The following is a 15,613-nucleotide window of genomic DNA, read 5'->3' as shown; positions in this document are numbered from 1 at the left end:
TGAAGGTGTAAAAGAGAAGCCTGTAACAAGAGGATCACCAATGATGCTATTAAAGGGTTCACCACACTCTCACAAATGACCAACCAGGTGATGATCAATCATAACAGCAGAGATTTTTTTTTTTTGGGGGGGGGGGGAGTATTTATCATCTCAATTAATAGCATTATCAGGAAATTGTATTCACAGTGCAGCCCCCAGCTGTTAACCCCCCACCCCCCATTACCTAATCATATCTGAGGAGTGTGCTACAGCATTCCTGAGCTGTATCCATAGCTGATCAGGCCATACATTTTATATAATGATTCCCCAGTTATTTCCAGAGTAAGGGAGTAACACACCACCCTCCCTCCAGCAACCAGCTCTTATAGGCTAGCGCGGGCTGTCAGGCTGCCCGGGCCCCTGTGCTGCTGTGCAGTGGGATGCTCCATTGCAGTTGCATGGCCGCCCACATTAGCATGCCTGTCAAGGTCAAATGGGATTCCCTCTCTCCTCTTTCTGTCCTTTTCAAGCACTAGGCAGGTGCATTGTGGGATACTGTTGGAGAGGAATGGGAGAAAGGGGGGATGTACAACAGGAAGCTGAGGGGTCCATCCCTTTGTTTCTTATTTTTTTTGTTCAACTTAGAGGGCATCCGTGCTGTGCAAGCTGGATGGTGGTGAACCATTTTGAGTCAGATGTTTCCATAACTGTGGCTCCTTTTCTTCGCCCTGCATTGTGCTTAAATGAGGCTTCAGATGCTTTCAGCACTGCAGCATCATCCCTAAATCTTGAGTGATTTGAAACCGAGGGATCTCCAGCGAAAAATGGCCTCAGATTTGTTAGCAGCAAGTAGCATTTCCCTCTTGATCCAAAATGGTTTCTCTCAAAGGGGTTGTACACTCAAACGAGAATTTCTGAAGGAAATCTGAATTTTGTCCGAAATCATGTGTGGTTAAAGCTTGTAGTTAATCATGACCCCTGTCATTATGTCTCCTTTCTTTTCTATTTCTGTTCCTCTACCTTGCTCCAGGCCTCATCCTGTTGTTCTACCTGGTTTTCTACTGTTTCTTGGCTGGCATGTTCGCCCTGACCATGTGGGTGCTGCTGCTCACTCTGGATGACTACGTGCCGAAGTACCGAGACCGTGTTCCCTATCCAGGTTTGTGTCTCTCACCAAACAGCACACAAAGGAGGACCGGGCCTTTCAGCTACTGTAACTGGCAGCATTGCTCTTTGGGGCATTCACTATTTATACTCGCACCAATGAGATGCTGTCACAATAATGTGCTTCATTGCAGCTACTTTTTGTATTGATCTATTTTGAAGTCTGTTCCTGTGTGATGTCAGCAGTGGGGCTTGTTTGGATCAGAGAATGCTTTCTGTCCAGCTGTAATTCAAGACAAACGCCGATGAAGGCTGTGCATTTGTTTCTCCTGCTGGGGATAATTTACTACTTTACTCTATGTTTGTTTACTTTATGTCTTTGTTGCAGGGTTGGTGATTCGTCCAAATTCTCTGGATTTATCATTCAACAAATCTGACCCCCTCAAGTATGTACAGTATGTCAACCACCTGGAGTCTTTCCTGCAAAGTAAGTGCACTTCCCGCTGATACACTAAGAAATTAATATTAAAACGGATTGAAAGCAGCACGTAATAAAACAAATTCCGCTCCATTTCTCCCAGAATTTTTTCCAATAATTCATTCCATTAACTTGAATATACCTCTGTTCATCTCTCTCTCTCTCTCAGGATATAATGATTCACAGCAGGACAGCAACGAGGACTGCACCCGCGGAGAGTATTTTCTGCAGGACGACACCGAGGACATGACAAAGAAAGCTTGCCTCTTCAAGAGGGGCTTCCTGAGTCTCTGCTCCGGCCTCTCTGACAACAACTTTGGATACTCTGACGGGAAACCCTGTGTGCTGCTGAAGATGAACAGGGTAACTCCCACTTTCAGTGACCTGAAAATCACTGAAATTTGCTTTAAAAATCGCTTTACAAATGACTTTTTTTCTTCTTTTCATCTCTGTCTTTTAACCTTTCATTCCTTCCCACAGCTTCTAATCTCCATTTGTTTACTCGCCTGCTGACAGTTCCAAAAATAAATGATTAATTTGATTTATTTCTAATTTTGGTTCCGCACATGCTGCAGCCTTTCGACACAGTCTTCAACCTCTCCTGTTTCCCTCACCTCCTAGATAATTGGCCTGAAGCCTGTTGGGAATCCTTACATCAGCTGCACAGTAAAAGTAAACACTTTTTCCACACTATACTCTACATGTTGTTGTTGCTTGTACGTGTATTTTTTTTCATTTCGTTCATATAAAGAATCCCTGATGACCATAACAGTGTCAATATTTTCTTTCTGTTGATCTTTCATTTTTTCCTTCTTTTTGTTTTTTTTTTGTGTCCGATTTCTTTCTGCATGCTGTCACTGACGGCGTTAGGGTAAGATAATATGTAAATTATCAGGATAAGGCCATTAGGGGTGTTAACACATTTTTATTATGTAACAAGTCATTATGCAGGTGCCTCTAAACCCATCCTCGTGCCATTTTCAAGTCATGCTAATCTAATAGGCGCAATTTTCTGTCAAAAATGTCCTTTTGAAGATTAACACTACATGTTTTCTACTTCATTTAAATCTCCTCACTAACAAACAGAGGGCCATTGCTTTTCCTTTTTTTCAAGTCCTGTCTCATGATCTTGGAAAATGTCTCATTTGCTATTAATTCACCATAATAAGATGCATTTAATTTAATGTATACATTTAATTGACTAACACGCGTTCTTCTGTGCAGAAAGAGAGCCATATTCAAATGCAGTATTTCCCCAGTGAGGGGCGCATTGATAAGATGTATTTCCCATACTATGGCAAGAAAGCCCATGTAAGTATTTAACCCCGGTCAGATCAAGTGCGCTAACATCCTCACCTCGATGTGTTATTGACAGACATCTGTCTCTTTCCTGATACAGGAGAACTACGTTCAGCCTCTGGTGGCTGTGAAGCTGCTGCTCACCAAGGACGACTACAACAAGGAGCTGCCGGTGGAGTGCAAGGTAGAGGGCACTAACCTCCGCAACGACGACGAAAGGGATAAGTTCCTGGGTCGCGTTACCTTCAGGATCAAGGTGGTCGAGTAAAAGAGAAGACAGCCGGTAAAAGGAAACCAGATGCAGAGGCTGCCAAGTTTGTTAAAATGTTATGAAAGGAAGGAAGCGTCAAACATGTCACAAAGACGGCATTTTGGGACGTGGCCAAACAGTTAGATGTAGATAGGAGAGCCAGTTAGATACAGATGTTGAATGTTGCTTTGCTGACATTTGTGACCCTTCTTTCCTTCACGATCTCCTCAAAGATCAAAGACACAGGCTCTGCTCCTGACCCCATCCATTCTTTCATTCACCCGTTGCACTGTTCATTCTTCACTCCGTTTATTATTATCGTTATCATTATTTTTAGTATTGATGTGATTAGATAACTTTTAGCCATTGCAACCAAGCCATTTGGAGCTGTTGTGAAATTGGTGAGACAACTTTTTTTTATGTTTTATAGATCTTTCTGCCGTCAGGAAGAGAGTGTTGTTTTCATCTCTCCAAACTGTGTGAACGACTGTATTATCGCTGGTGTGGAGAGGATTTTTATCTTGCTGTATAGTATAATTGAGAAAGTAGAATATTTCCGAACACATCTCCAGAGTATTTCACATATCACATCACAAATAATTCATGGGAACGTACCTTGATAATCAAGTATAGCCACTGTATCCCTGTATATGAAATGCCAATTACAAAGTCCCTTTCTACATATAAATACATTGTGATCCTTATCATAGTTAGGGAATTATAGATAGATCTTTGTGTTGTGGTCTGCGTGGCCACAACCCAGTCTTGTGCTGTCTGTCTGTCTGCATGTCCGTCTGTCTGTCCTCCCGTCTTCCTGTTTATTCACCTCTTTACTGCAATAGCCAACATGTGGGTGAGCCCTCAAGGACTAGATAAGTTGTCCCGCTCCACCTCGCGGGCTGCTGCGTATGGTGGTGGCTGAGGTGACACACACAAACACACACAAGAAGGTACAGTTTGAAAATAAAATGCTTTTAAGGTGGAGAGGTGCTGAGAAAGCGTTGCAAAAATAAAAAGTTCACTGTAACTATGTACTGTATATCTTTATGTGATCTGTATATCTATGGGTCTCAAAGATTGTTTGTTAGTTTTCTCTCTTCTTCGGCCTGTTGATCTGATTGTCTGCCAATCTATTACTCTTCAATGTATATACACTATCTATCATATTTACTTAATTCACACTGTATTTTTGTCACAAAACACAATGTCTGTGCACTGTAAAGAAATAATTTAAGCAAAGATTTACAGGAAATTATCTTATTCAAAGCTATGTTTACACAGTCTTAAAAGGAACCTGCATTTGAAAGACCAACTTGTAACATCTCTTCAGGGTGCCTTAAGACCTGATTAAATAAATTGTGGAATAAAAGTGATTTTGAAGAAAAAAACATTCTTTTTTTTCCTGTGTATTTTTATTTGTAGCTGTTGTCAGTTGTAATTACTGTAATAATTGAGCTCCTTTACTTGAGTAAAGAAATAAAGAAATTTAAAAAAGAATTAAAAGTCTTCCAGTCAAAATCCTACTTCAAAATAAATGACTGATATATTATAATACAATACATTTATTAAATTATTAATATGGATGCATCAATGTGAAAGTAACATTTTACCGATGTAGCTGACCAAGGTGTGGTCAATTTTAGTAGTTTAGGTCAGTTGTTCCCAACCTGGTGGTCATGCATGCCCCCTACAAAGGGTCTCAAGATAACTCTGTGTGGTCATGAGATGATTAATGGTACAGTAAAACAAAAAAACTCTTCTCTTCGTTTGAACTGCCAACAACTCATAGAAATCTGAAATATGACATGGGGCCCTCTACTGATTTAATCCTTAAAAATGCACTGTATGTTTTTGGTATGTTACATATCTATTGCCTCCACATGGCTCTCAGCATGGCGATGCTTAACAGCACTAACAGTGCAAACAACAGCAACAGTGCTGACAGAGCTGTCAGTGTTTACCTGAAGGAAAACCAGAGAATGGGCGCTAGATTCTGCTGTGACATGGTCCTGCAGGGTTGCCAGGTCTGTGTGACAAAACCAGCCCAACAGCCAATAGAACCCAAGTAAAAAACAGCCCACTGCCAGAACTCAAAATATGCCTCTGCCAAACATTGCTTTTTAAGTTCAACAGAATGCCAGCATTAAGCAGTTTTCCCTAATAACAGTTATTTTTGCATAACTGTTATTAGGGGAAACTAAAATGTCCTTGTGTAATTATATATATAGTATTATCATAAATACATTATAGCTCCGTGAATGTATAGACCAATACGCGGACGCACAAACTAATCTGTTGCTTTGTCTCTTCCCTTTTCAGTCTGCCTCCTCCCTTCCTGGACAACATGAATGTAGGTTACTGTTTTTAATTCGTATCTATTTCAAGTAGTTATAATGAAATGCCTTATTTCACCTTATTATCATGTTGGTTCACTATATTTCAATCATGTGCTGGTGTTAAATACATATGGAAATAGGTAATGTTTTTACTTGCATTTTCTGTATACCTTATTTCAACCGATGCACCCGATCCTTTCAAGTCACAACATTTTTATAATATACTCACAGTGGCGTATTTACTGAGCATCGGTATCATCCCCAGCAACAATGTGGCCCAGCTATGTAAACAAATCACAGAGAAACTCGGATTACAACACACATACGTATATAGGGAGAGCTTCATTTACTGCTCAGGTAGACATTACTCCAATATCTAAACATAGCAAATAGTTTGTTGCTGCTATTTTAAGAGAACCTTAAAGTAAAGTCTACAGCTGTCAGATGAATCTCTTGTCCGTCAGTGCAGTAAAAAGTACAATATTTTTCTCAGAAATGTAGTCAAAACATCTTGTTATGACCAGTATTAGAGTAATTGTACTTTGTTACTGTCCGCTACTGGTTTCTGTTGAAAATGATGGTAAACAAAATTATTTTGAAATATGGATGTAAAATAGAATTTGAATTCAAAGTGTTAATGTGCTCTATAACTTCACATTGAGAGAGAACAGACAGATGGACTTAGATTGTGTCTTGGCAATCTTTCGCCTTTGATCAGCGTCAGCTCAATCACATTCTCACCATCACTGTGGCACAAATCTGTAGCCACAGGAGGGAGCAAGAGAGAAAACAGGCAGAGCGAGATGTGAGTGAAAGTGTGGCTCCAACATGGTGCTGGGCAGCAGCAGAGTAACTGTGGAGGTTCATGAGGCATTTTAAATTTCCCATTTCTGCATCTTGCGCTTCTGACTGCACAAATCAGTGGCGACTAATCCACATAATTAAACGTTTCCCATGGTTTCAACTATATCAGGTGACAGTTAAATGAGCTTAGTTAATTCATTTTCCTTTCACCTGGGCCAGGTAAGTGAGCCTTTGGTTCCTAGTTGTGTCAGGTGCATGGACCCAGTATTCTCGCTTGCATGTATAGTTGTATTTCTAATTATTTGGTTGTTTACTGAAACGACTATAGTCTCATCACTGTGTGTGTGGTTGTACCTGTAACTATTCCCACAGTGACTGCATTGGCTGTAGAAGTCAGAAAATATCAGGTCAGTATCTCACCTGTCCGCTGTGATTACACAGCACCTCCATCCATCTAGCTCCCACAGCACCTTGAGACAGCAGCAGCAGATCTGTCCTTCACTGTCAACCGCAGTCTATGTACCCAAGTCCTGCTACACGTGAGATAATCTCTCAGGGTTAAACTGCAGCACGAATCCACCTTAGTGTCTCCTAAATACGTACTGTCCTTGAGTTAGAACATTGTAAACAAGTATTTAAAAAGAAAATGCCAAGCAGATATTTTCATCTGTGTATTTCTTGTATTCATGGCCCCGAAAATAAATTAATATTTATAGAAAATAAATTGTGAAATATCGGAACTTCTTAGAACTTAAATTCTGAACTGGAAAGATCTCTCATAGTGTATCTGTTTATGTATGTGTAGTTGTTTTCCACTGTTTCTATTTTTGCAAAGATTTGCTCAAAAAAATTAATACAAAAATAAGCTGGCTCACTTTTCAACACTCACAAACAATTGGGTGATTTTTAGAATTGTATTTTAATGTTATTTCATACAGCATTCTTTCTTCAAAAAAAGCCCATCAAATGTCAAAATGTGGTGCAATAATGTTTCTCAGCTCCTCACTGTAGCTGTTTTCTGCTCAGATCCGTCATTTGGCAGTAACATTGAGATGCTTCAGGGATTTGAAGCTGATTTAAGCAAAGAAGGCGCAAGGATAACACTGGTTATCGCCTTATCAGCTAAGAGTTGAACTTGCCAATTTGCGGTAGCCTGCAGCACAGCCTGGCTGTAGTCAGCATCCTGAAGGGGATTAATTCAGTTGATATTTTTAGGTTTTACTCCAGAGCCCTCAGCAACACTTTCTCTGTGGTTATATATAGCACAGAGAACATGCATAACATGGCACCATTGTGGGCATTCTCTGACACTGGTGGAAGCTCCGCCTCAAGTCTACAACTAATTGAAACAAACACATAAACATTTATAATCAGGGAAGAGACACATTGTAAAAGTCATTCATTTTTAATTTATTCAATAATTTGAGATTTCTTTACATCTGACAATTTTCTAGTAGCAATTCCTCTCATGTCATATTTACAAGTACATGGATCATATACATATATATATATTTATCTTATTAACATTAACTGTAAAAACTCAACTCTCAAGTTCTGGAAATTTAAAAACCTAAAGCAAGTAATTACCCTGAGACAAGTAAACAAGAATTACAAGGATTTTCTTTAGAACTAACCCAAGTCTCTATATACTCAGCTTAATGACCACAACAGTGGACTCTTTTTCGGGATCTGTCTAGTTTGAGCGATTCACACTCATCTCAAACTAAGAAAAGCTCCCTGAAGTATATCACAGTGTTTCAGGGCCGTGGACAGAACAATCTGCACATTCCTGGTACAGGAATTTATTGTCCAACTCCTCAAAATGTTCCTCCTTCATATGCAGCAGTGGACTGCTGTTTCTGCACTCATCTTTCTCTCTGCATCCCAGGGATGAACAGTATAGCACCAACAGTAGAGGGACTCAGTGGAGATGGTGTTCAGTATAATGTTCTTTTTAAATAAATCCAAAATTTTAGATGCTTAGATATTTGCCTTTCTCTCTGTGCATAGATAAATAGCTGTATTTCTTTATATACAATACATACAATTGCTTTTTATAAAACTGAAATGACGGTCAGGAAGTAACCACGTGGATGTAAATGCAGTGATCATCCTGAATAAAGAGGTTTAGGATCACAAAATATAATATTAAACACTAAAACTATCTCTGACACATGTGCTTAAAAAGCATGTTTCACTGAAGAAACCGTGTGACTGTATGATGGCATCAATAAAGCGCAAAGGAGGGTGGGGGAGTGCTATGCAATGCTGTTACTTTTACACTATCAACTAAAAGATACTAAAATACATTTCTCCATGTTTCTTCCAGTTTGTTTAAAGCTTTATATTCAATGCAACAGCATTACTTCAGCGGGTAATTCTACTGCAAACACTGTTAAAAAATGTATTTCTCTTACAGTTTGGATTTAGACAGTTTCCTCTAATTATAGTATTTATGGCACAAAGGCCTTTAACTTGCTAATCTAACACCAATGTCCTTCATGAAAAGGTTGTAAAAATGACTCCTAGCAGTCAACATGGTTGCAAGTCTAGATCATTAGATATTTCCAAGAGAAGCTGGGAACCAGCGAGATGATGCTCAAAATACATCATCACATCCTCCATATTTTACCGAACCGTGCCTTGAAAGCAGTGCATCACCTTGAGCATCCTTAAAAGAGAAAATGGTAAATCTTTCTCATCAAACATGCTCATGCTCCATCTTTTACATCAATATTGGTGTGCATCTGACTGCGAAAACAATTTATTGAGAATTATTACTGGTAAATGATATCAAACATGTGACTTCTCACAGCAATATACACGTGCCAGACTTTTTATCGCCATCATCTCCTCCACTACCCTCTTTCCTGTTGGGATCGTTGAGCTCGTCAAACAGTCCAGTCTCAATCATCTCCTGCTGCCACTGAATGGGTACAGCACCTGTGCTAAACTCCTTGAAGTATTTATTGTCATTGGCATCAAACTCAATGCCCTTGATCTCTGAGAACTCGGCGATGTCGTCGGTGTCCTTGGCGTACACGACGTTGGGCTTGGGGACCCATGGAGGATCCACCAGCCCGGCCTCCAGACGGGGAAAGTTGATTTTCTGGAACCAACTGTGTTTCCTGGGATCGTCCATGTTGTCCCTAAAGAGGGGGCAAAAATATACTTTCAAAACTACAATGTCAGACTTAATGAAACAAGAACAAAGTGGCTGCACGGTTTCATGCAACATTTTGGTTACAGTTAAGGTTTTAATCAGCTTTAATCAACCAGTTCATTCTAAGCAAACTTATTATTCCATTCCCAGTTTCCAAACATCCGTTGCACCAGAATGCCAGTAAATATACACACACACACACAAACACAAGCACATGGTTTACTTATAGATTAAAAGAGTAGAAGAACCACTTACTTCATGCCCAGGCGCTCCTCAATTTTCTTCTTGAGGAACTGCTGGATGATTTCCTTCGTGGCAGCATCAAAGCACTTGTGCTCCCACTTTGGTTCCTCGTTGATAATGCGGCGCTGTACCTCCTCCTTCTCCACCTTCTCCTTCTTGCTCTCAGGGCCTTTGAAAGGTGTGTAGCCGGCCACCATCTCGTAGATACTGCAGCCCAGAGCCCACCAGTCAACTGATGTCCTGTATGGAGTTTTGGTCAGGAGCTCAGGGGCCATGTATGCTCCAGTACCAGCCTGGAGGAGGGAGAGAGAGTACATTTGTGCATGTTTTACTTTTTAGAAAGCACAGTGTGTTATACATGAGAATTCTACTCAAAAATAATTAAGCAATGATTAAAGTACGGTTTAATCCTTAACAGAGGACAGACAGAGAGGTCTTGTGAAAGGACACACTGGTTGGTAAAGAAGAACTTTAAACTGGGAGACATAGCCTTTATACATCCCCATTGACAAGGGTTACATAGGTCAATAGTCTGGGTTACTAAAGCTTTACTCTAGCCTTCTCTTTCTGTCTCCCTTTATGTCACTTTCACCTCTTACCTACTCTATTCCTGCTCCCTTCCCCCTCCCTGTATAACCTCACCTGCAGCCCTAATCCTAATGCTAAGCCTACTACCTGTCAAGAGTCGTGTGTGTCTACACACTGACCAGTTGATGTTGAAATTCTCCAGCCTCTTATATAAAGACTGGCCATTTCTGGATGCTATCGTCACAAGATCCAGACAACACGTAGCCTCTAATGTATAATGAATGCATACACACCGCAATCTGGCATAGAGCCGAAAGCTCATCCTTTACTACTGCAAGTAAGTCTCGAGGAAACCCTGTTGCATAAATCCTTTTCAGGAGATCCATTGGTTACATAAGGCTGGTATTATGAGCTGTTGGGATCAGACTACATTTTTTTACAAGCTCTTACAAATTGTGTTTGTCTTTTTGAATGACAGCTTGTGATCAATAAACACACCTGGTATTTCAAGATCTATCCCTTACTTAAACAAGTGTGACAAGACGTGACCTTGATTAGTGAAGGCATGATACTACAACTTCATTGACCAGAGGTTTGCATACAAATCTTTTACGTCCTAATACTTACATGTTACCTAACATGCAAATCTACTAAACTCCTGCATTGTTTTCAACTTTTCCTGCTGGACTTTTGTAACTAGTTCTGTTCATCTGAAATCTATTGACCTGCACACAAAATTGATCATCCAGGTTACATAATTATCACCATGTTTAATCTGATTTTAGTTGCAAGGAACAGATCTAATTTTTCAGCCCAGTTAAAGTCAACGTGTTTGCAAACCAACATTTCTAAATATATTTAACATTGGTTTTTACCTGGATCTGTCAATCTTATCAGGGACAGACTTGTGTAATGCCCGCTAAGAAGATTAGGGAACCAAAGCCTGCCTTGCCTGAGGTTAGCCCAGTCACTTTGGCTGGCTGAAGAGCATCAGAGTATTGGATAATGAGCTTACTGGACTTTCATGGAGCCGAGAGCTTACTCTTTGCTACCTCAAGTAAGTCCTGTCGAAACCCTGTTGTCAAATGTTCATCTTTTTCAGGTCATCCATGGGTTAGTGCAAGTGAGATGACATGATATCAATGTTACTCATTCTTAAGGCAGGAAGAGGATTTACAGGAGACAGGGAAGAAAGTGTAGCACACCTGATGCAACTATCCACGGAAATAACTAAATATCTGCCAACAAGTTGCTGCGGGAAACCAGCTGACATTTACTGCTACTTTAACAAGAACTGGACCTCCAAGGTTTCCAACATATAGCCCCTACACACAATGGTGGTTTATAAATGGCCAGGCTATAATCTGACTGCTAAAGGATCAGATGAGTTACATAATGGATTCGAAGACTCATTGCACAGATCTTTAAGCAATCTTGTAATCCCCGTCCGGATTTAAAGTGAAAACCCCACCAAGATGGACAGCCTGTCCAAGCCGGAGTTCAGTTTTTAACTCCAACCTCATCTTCAGATAAGTGAACACAAACAGGGTGGAGATGTAGATCACCCAGCAGCCAGTGGTCTGGTTCTTTGTATTATTTTTGTGTTGCGGTGTGTGTGTGAGTAGTTTATGTGTGGTCTTAAACTTCAACCTTGTAGAAGATGACTTAACTAAACCCTTGATGATTTACAGATCAGATACATAATCAGGGGCAAGCCCTTGTCCTTGTCCTTGGTGTATGCAGCTTCAAAGACTTTGAATAATAGATTAGATCTATCGATATCGAGATAGCCCTTTAGGGCAGACATCTTTCACCATGATGTAAAATTGTTGTACTAGTCCCATTGTTATTGCTGACATCATCCAGCTAGGCCCTCTCATGTTAACAACATCCTAAAGGCTTTGAGAGTACAACTCGGTGTACTTTAGTGAACTTCTTTATAACGTTTTCCCAACTAGAAATGGCCTTTTCAACCTTAACATCACTGTTGTGTGTAAATCTACTCACCATCTGGGTGACATGCTTCTCTGGAACAAGCTCTATGGCCAGACCCAAATCTGAAAGACGGCACTGGCCTAGGCTGTCCAGCAACACGTTCTCCGGCTTCATGTCACGGTACACGATATTCATTTCGTGCAGGTGCAGAATCCCCGTGGTGATCTGCGCTGTGTAGTGGATGATGCGCTTCATCTCAATGCCTTTGTCCGCACCCTTGCCATCATAGCCTATGTTGTAAATGTGGTACCTGAGGTCTCCTCCATTCATCAGGGTCATCACAAGGCACAGGTGGGTCTTTGTGTCATAAGCGTAGCCCAAGTTGACCAGAAACAGGCTGTTAACCTTCTCCAAGATCTTCTTCTCCAACAGGGCCATCTTTTCACCACCCTTCTTCTTCAGTCGCTTTTTACACAGCTTCTTGCAGGCGTACATCTGGCCTGTGTTCTTCACCTGAACAGCGCACACCTGGAGAAAGATTATTTGTTAAAAAGGAGGACTTTTTAAATAACCGATATGCAACCAGTTGTCCTTTGATTTATTAGAATCCATTTTCCAAAGAAAGCAAGCATGGTCTACTAGTATCTAGCTGACAGGCAGCACTAACTAACAGAAGACTAACATCAGATTGTTGCTTGTCCTCTTGTTGAAAGTTTAGTGGGAATGAAAGCCCCCTTTGTGTTAGTACAGTACTGTATTAGTACAGTATATCCAATATAATTGATTTCACTAATACTTTTTAATTATCAATCTATGCCATCACATATTTCATTCACTATTGATATAATCAGAAATACTGCCCCATAATACTTATATATATTATAGAATCACTGGTAGGAGTAAAGGCAAGAAAATTGGTTCAGGAAGTCAAGCAAGCTTGACCATTGCCAGCTGTGTCTTGGGGCTCTATTTTCTACTTATGTCATTCACTTCTTTAATACATTTATTCATTTTAACATTTACTTCTGGTATCATTCACTCCCTGTAGACAGAGGATCAGGTTTATCCACTGCATTGTACTGCTAAGTAAGTTTAAAAATGATTGTCCAGTATCAAAGCTCTTTTGTCAAGTAAAGTGTCTGATTCACTACTTACTGTATGTGCAGCTTTAAAAAAAACTGTATTTTAAAGTCACAGCAAACTTTCAAACTTGGTTATAGTAGCAACTTCACAGTTCTTTCGATTTGAATATACTGTGTAAAATATTACTGTAATCATTATTTGATGTCTAAACTGCTTTCTACCTTTTTATAATAGTGTTTATTATTTATTTATTAGTATTTATCTTATTTCAGGATGTATGGTCTGGCTTGCTGTTAAGAGCTTGACTCGGAAAAGGGGTTCCTCAGGGGTCGATTGTGGATCCTCTGCATGTGCCATGACGAGATAACAAAATGTGCCTCTGATTTTCTAAAGACATTCCTTATCAACCTCTAATCTTCTTAATGATTTTTACGAAATAACTTTTACTGCTATTCTCTATCCCTACAATTGAATTACTGCTCGATCATATATTTACATACCATTTTGTCTTAAAACAGACAAACTTGAAACAAGTTGAATTCAGTTGAATTATTTCATATTCTTAGTTGTTATTTTGTTCTACTGTCATCTTCATGTCTCAATGAAAAAAGATCTTGATCTCAATTGCAATTGACCTAACCCTAACGCTAACCCTCACAATAATAGCTTCTATTGATTAGTATTTGAATTATGCCAGTTCTATCAACATCTTCCTAAGAATGGAACAACAGTGACACTGCACCATAATACTCTACTGTAGCACCATCGTTACAGATCCAAAGGATGTTGAATAGACATTACCAAAATTGATAACACCATCACATCTAAGAAACCTGGGGGAGTCCTGCAACTAAAAGCAGTGTTAAAACATACATTGTTTAACTACGCACATATTTCAACAGACTTTATAAAATGATATGTAGATGAGTTTGCATGCTTACCTCTCCAAAGCCTCCTTTGCCAAGAGTTCTGAACTCATAGAAGTATTTGTCAGTGATGGTCTGTTTCTCATACTCTTTCCACTGGAGGAATTTATCAAAGAATTGGCTGGCCTGATAATCTGAGAAGGGTACGTCTTTCAGAAATTCTCTTACACCTTCCTGGATTTTGCCTTTCATCACCTCATCAAAGTTGGCTTCTGTCACAGTCTTGCATGTATCAAGAGCCTCCCCAGTAAGAAAGGACAGGAATTTCTTGGAGTCCTCCTTGCAATAGTTGGTCATCATGGTTTTCCGTGCCTTGTCTTTTATTGCACCTTCAGCCAGATCCCAATCATACAGCTCATCAAGGAAATCAGCAGCAAGCTTAAACTCAGGGTTATTTGCCAGGAAGTCACGGAAAAACTTTTTGCCAATCGGCTGCCTTTCACAAACCGATGTAAAATCCTTTTCAAGGGAAGCTCGTACGACAGCACACTGTTCAGGCTTGGGGAGAGCCAAGCTGCGGCGTCGCTTTTTCATCTCCTTGTCATCACCACCCTGGGCTTTCAGGTAGGCCGTGTTGGCCACCAGGTTATCCAGTCCCCCCATGTCACACATCTTGGCGGCTGTATGTGGTCTGTCCCCCCCTAAGTGACTGGGCTCTTCAGTGGCTCCCCACAGATACCCTCAGCGTCTCTCAGAATGTGTGCGTCTGTGTGAGAGTGCAATTCGCTCCAGAGCCAGCTTGCAAATGAACTCCTTCATCCAGCCTACCTGCAAAGCTAAGACACACTGACACACCCAGTAATTACTCATTTAGAATTAAATACCAGGGAGGGATTTTGGCTTAAGGATCTTTGTGTGGACTATTCAAGGAGGCTGTGCACGGAAAGGGAATCGTAAGCGGGCTCTGTCCTAAGAGGCTTTGTAGCCCTCTATATTTGTTCATGGTGTTCAGTAGTCTCCAATAGTGGTCCAATTGGTTCTTTGACTATATATTTAAGGATGAGACACAGCAAAGGACTCAAAAACAAGCAGAAAATGTTTTGGAAAGAGCAAGACAACTTTAACAACTGTTAAATGGTCCTCCAAAGAACGTTGTGTAAAACTGGAGTAACACAGTACTATTTTGTTGGGCATTTACATAAGATATTGTAGCATATACGTAGATAATAAGATTGTATTTGAAACATTGAGCAGAATACTAATGTAATACTTTCGCTGAAGTCAATATAGTAAACCATGGGCCTATGATTTGGCATCCTCATCTCCTTCTCATTCCTCCTCCCAGTCTCAACAGGGCAGTTACTTCAGAGAGCTTACTTCTAATCTGTCTGCTGCTTCATTCTCATCATTTAACGTCATTCATCAGTGGTCACAACTTTACGATACCTACTTTGAACATTTCGAAACTCTCTAGTGAATATTATTAATAGTACTGTTAAACAAAAAGTACATGCAATGTAAAGGCCATCACTATAGAGTGAACTG

The 15,613-nt window shown here is 40.1% G+C and overlaps 2 protein-coding genes across 2 annotated transcripts in view; one reads left to right on the top strand and one right to left on the bottom strand.

The window, feature by feature from the left end:
* atp1b3a (ATPase Na+/K+ transporting subunit beta 3a) overlaps positions 1-3,185 on the top strand; it is a 3,448-nt gene extending 263 nt beyond the window's left edge. Inside the window, exons 2-7 of the mRNA XM_031855369.1 lie at positions 1,010-1,138; positions 1,472-1,570; positions 1,731-1,924; positions 2,183-2,233; positions 2,786-2,872; positions 2,961-3,185. Of these exons, the coding sequence (XP_031711229.1) occupies positions 1,010-1,138; positions 1,472-1,570; positions 1,731-1,924; positions 2,183-2,233; positions 2,786-2,872; positions 2,961-3,128 (728 nt within the window). The 3' untranslated portion in view covers positions 3,129-3,185. The remainder of the gene's footprint in view (positions 1-1,009; positions 1,139-1,471; positions 1,571-1,730; positions 1,925-2,182; positions 2,234-2,785; positions 2,873-2,960) is intronic.
* Positions 3,186-7,826: 4,641 nt separating this feature from the next.
* grk7a (G protein-coupled receptor kinase 7a) lies at positions 7,827-14,740 on the bottom strand. Its single transcript, XM_031854408.1, has 4 exons — positions 14,144-14,740; positions 12,192-12,647; positions 9,669-9,949; positions 7,827-9,399 (listed from the first exon to the last, which is right to left on the bottom strand). Exons 1-4 carry the CDS (start codon positions 14,738-14,740, stop codon positions 9,060-9,062), a joined length of 1,674 nt encoding a protein of 557 aa, XP_031710268.1. The 3' UTR covers positions 7,827-9,059.
* Between the last annotated feature and the right edge of the window lie 873 nt (positions 14,741-15,613).

The sequence above is a fragment of the Anarrhichthys ocellatus genome, unplaced genomic scaffold (assembly GCF_004355925.1).
Source record: "Anarrhichthys ocellatus isolate YVR2014 unplaced genomic scaffold, GSC_Weel_1.0 scaffold15, whole genome shotgun sequence".
NCBI lineage: Eukaryota > Metazoa > Chordata > Actinopteri > Perciformes > Anarhichadidae > Anarrhichthys > Anarrhichthys ocellatus.
Note: the sequence above shows the minus strand (reverse complement) of the source record. Positions and strands in the feature narration are given on the sequence as shown.